The following is a 2,444-nucleotide window of genomic DNA, read 5'->3' as shown; positions in this document are numbered from 1 at the left end:
AACCGTTTCCAAACAAATATAACCCGCTTATATGCTGCCGTTACCTCACACACGATTTGGGCCGAGCCCCTGCGCCTACACGGGTCAAGACCAAAATCCGCAACTCCACGCAGTCTCTAACTTCCACGCTCAGCCACTCTTCAGTCTCCTCCCGTGAGGAAGGCGTTTCCTGACACAAGGACCAATATCTCGGCCCGAATGCTCGCCTGTTTGGGCTGGCACGATCGGTTACTGTACATCAGATCCATTTATTGACAATGATAATTTATAGACAATGATAAAAAGCAAAGATGACCTAGAATGAAAAGTTCCCCTGTTTAATTAACATTGAAGCACCTTTTCTGATAAAATTAACATTGAAGCATCGCAACTATGTTCATGCTTTACTACGAGAACGTAAATGTTGCAGAAACAGGAATGTAAACGTTCCCCGTGTTCCCCGTTTGCGGCTGCTAAGCATCGGAGAACTCAAACGTCTACGAAGATGCTGCTCCCTGCTCCTGCTGTGTCACCTGCGCCAGAGATAGTTTCCCGACGAAGTTGGTCGAGAGGCTGCCGAGGAAGATGTCTCCGTTGAACTCCGTCACCGATGTGACGAAGTTGATCACCTTCCCTTCGGAGTCGTCGAGCACGCGGACGATGTTGCCATCCTCCGACACCTGAGCCACCATGGCTCCCTTTGCCGTTCCCATGCTCCACTCGAGGAGCCCGGGCAACGAAGCCACCACTCTCTTCGTGAATGTCCAGCGGGTGATGAAGTCCAGCCATGGCGACCTCAGCTGCATTTTGGACACCGGAAACTCAAAACTGTCATGTGATTCTGTTTGTGATAGGACGGTAGTTTGGATGATGGGGGAGCCGGGAGCCAGTGACCTGGAGGACGGCAATCCAGAAGTGGCCGTCTGACCCGAGACGAATGTTATCCGGACTCCCCGGAAGGTCGACGAACGTCTCTGCCGTGCCGGCCTTCTCCCCTTTCAGCCACACTTTCATGCACCTGAACCTGCGTGTTTTTTTTCCCCACAGCTGGTTGGTTCTTCATGCGATCGAGCACTGTATGATGATCCGAGTGAAGGTTCAGTTACCTGGTGGACTCGCAGACGACCACGAAGGCCTCGTCCCTCGGCAGGGCGACGCCGTTGGCGAAGCCGAGGCGGTCGAGCACGACGGACGTCTCCCCGCTGCGCGGGTCGTAACGGAGGAGGCGGCCGGTGGCGCTGGCCTCTATGAAGTCGTGGTACCACCTGTCGAAGCCGAACCTGGTGCTGGCGTCGCTGAAGTAGACCGTGCCGTCTGAGGCCTCGATCGCCGCGTCCGCGAACCTGGCGGCGGAAGGGCCGGCGGGCGGCGCACGGTCACGCGCATGGTGAGAAAAATCAGCTGTGACTTTACAGTTACGGAGCGGCACCGCACGATGTGATTTCGTCCGGAATTTGGGTTGGGATGCGATGCGAACCTGATGGTGGAGCCGTCGACCTCCGAAGCAAGAAGGGTCACTCCTTCCTCCCCGACTCTCAAAAGTCCCTGCTCAATCAGTTACAGTAATAATAACTAATATAGTAAATAAGTATTGTCAATTTTTTAAACAGGTGTTCTGTGCTCGTCTCATGCGTCTGTTGATCGTAACACGTAGAGTTGTTCTCTTTTCGTCCTACTAGAACTAACGACGCTAGCAAAGTACACCGATCTGTGGAGGTAGCTTACCTTGTCAGCGTCGCAGACGAGCATGGTGCTGTCGGCGGACGGCGTGATCCCGAGCAGCCCCGTGCCGCCGACGAAGCGCCACCGCTCCCAGGACCCGTTGTTCGGGTGCATCCGCTGCAGCCACCCGTCCCTGGTGGCCGTGTACACCGCCCCGCCCGCCGCCGCGTCCACGTACACGTCCTCCGGCGCGTCCAGCGCCCCTTCCCCCAGCTTCTCCAGCCTCTGCACGGCGCGCCGCAGTATTTTCCGCATGCACAGCGTCACGCACGAGCACGAATCGGCAAGAACAATGGACGGGCAACACGGATTTTTCTTTCGGGACGATTCGTTACCTGGAGTAGGTTGTTGGCGGGCGGAGTGGGCGGCGGCGGGGGCGACGGCACGGGCTGCACGGGGCAGTTGAGCGCGACGTGGGCCGCGAGCGACGCCACCGCGGCCAGCACGGCAGCGGCGGCGCCGAGGAGGCCAGGCGCCATGGTCACCACGACACCACGGCTCACCAGTTAATGCACAAGTGAGAGTTTGATACCACCTCAAAGCCTGGAGCGTAGATAGGATATGATCACGGCTGTTGGAGCCTTTTATCCTGGAAGGCTTGCCTGCCAGGCCAGCGATCGCAGCTCCAGGCGATCGAAATCCAACACCTGTGGACGCTGTCTGGCGTCAAAGCTGCCTGGGAGGCAGCATCCAAACACGCGCACGCCGACGTGTGGCCCGGGCTTGCACTTCACTTTCGGAAG

The 2,444-nt window shown here is 57.4% G+C and overlaps 1 protein-coding gene across 1 annotated transcript; it reads right to left on the bottom strand.

Annotated features, from left to right (window-relative positions):
* Positions 1-228: 228 nt before the first annotated feature.
* Positions 229-2,230, bottom strand: LOC136552693 (protein STRICTOSIDINE SYNTHASE-LIKE 4-like). Its single transcript, XM_066544256.1, has 6 exons — positions 2,037-2,230; positions 1,705-1,926; positions 1,457-1,524; positions 1,086-1,322; positions 874-1,003; positions 229-779 (listed from the first exon to the last, which is right to left on the bottom strand). Exons 1-6 carry the CDS (start codon positions 2,178-2,180, stop codon positions 477-479), a joined length of 1,104 nt encoding a protein of 367 aa, XP_066400353.1. The 5' UTR covers positions 2,181-2,230; the 3' UTR covers positions 229-476.
* Between the last annotated feature and the right edge of the window lie 214 nt (positions 2,231-2,444).

The sequence above is a fragment of the Miscanthus floridulus genome, chromosome 4 (genome assembly GCF_019320115.1).
Source record: "Miscanthus floridulus cultivar M001 chromosome 4, ASM1932011v1, whole genome shotgun sequence".
NCBI lineage: Eukaryota > Viridiplantae > Streptophyta > Magnoliopsida > Poales > Poaceae > Miscanthus > Miscanthus floridulus.
The sequence above is the reverse complement of the archived record's forward strand: the minus strand, read 5'-3'. Positions and strand labels throughout refer to the sequence as shown.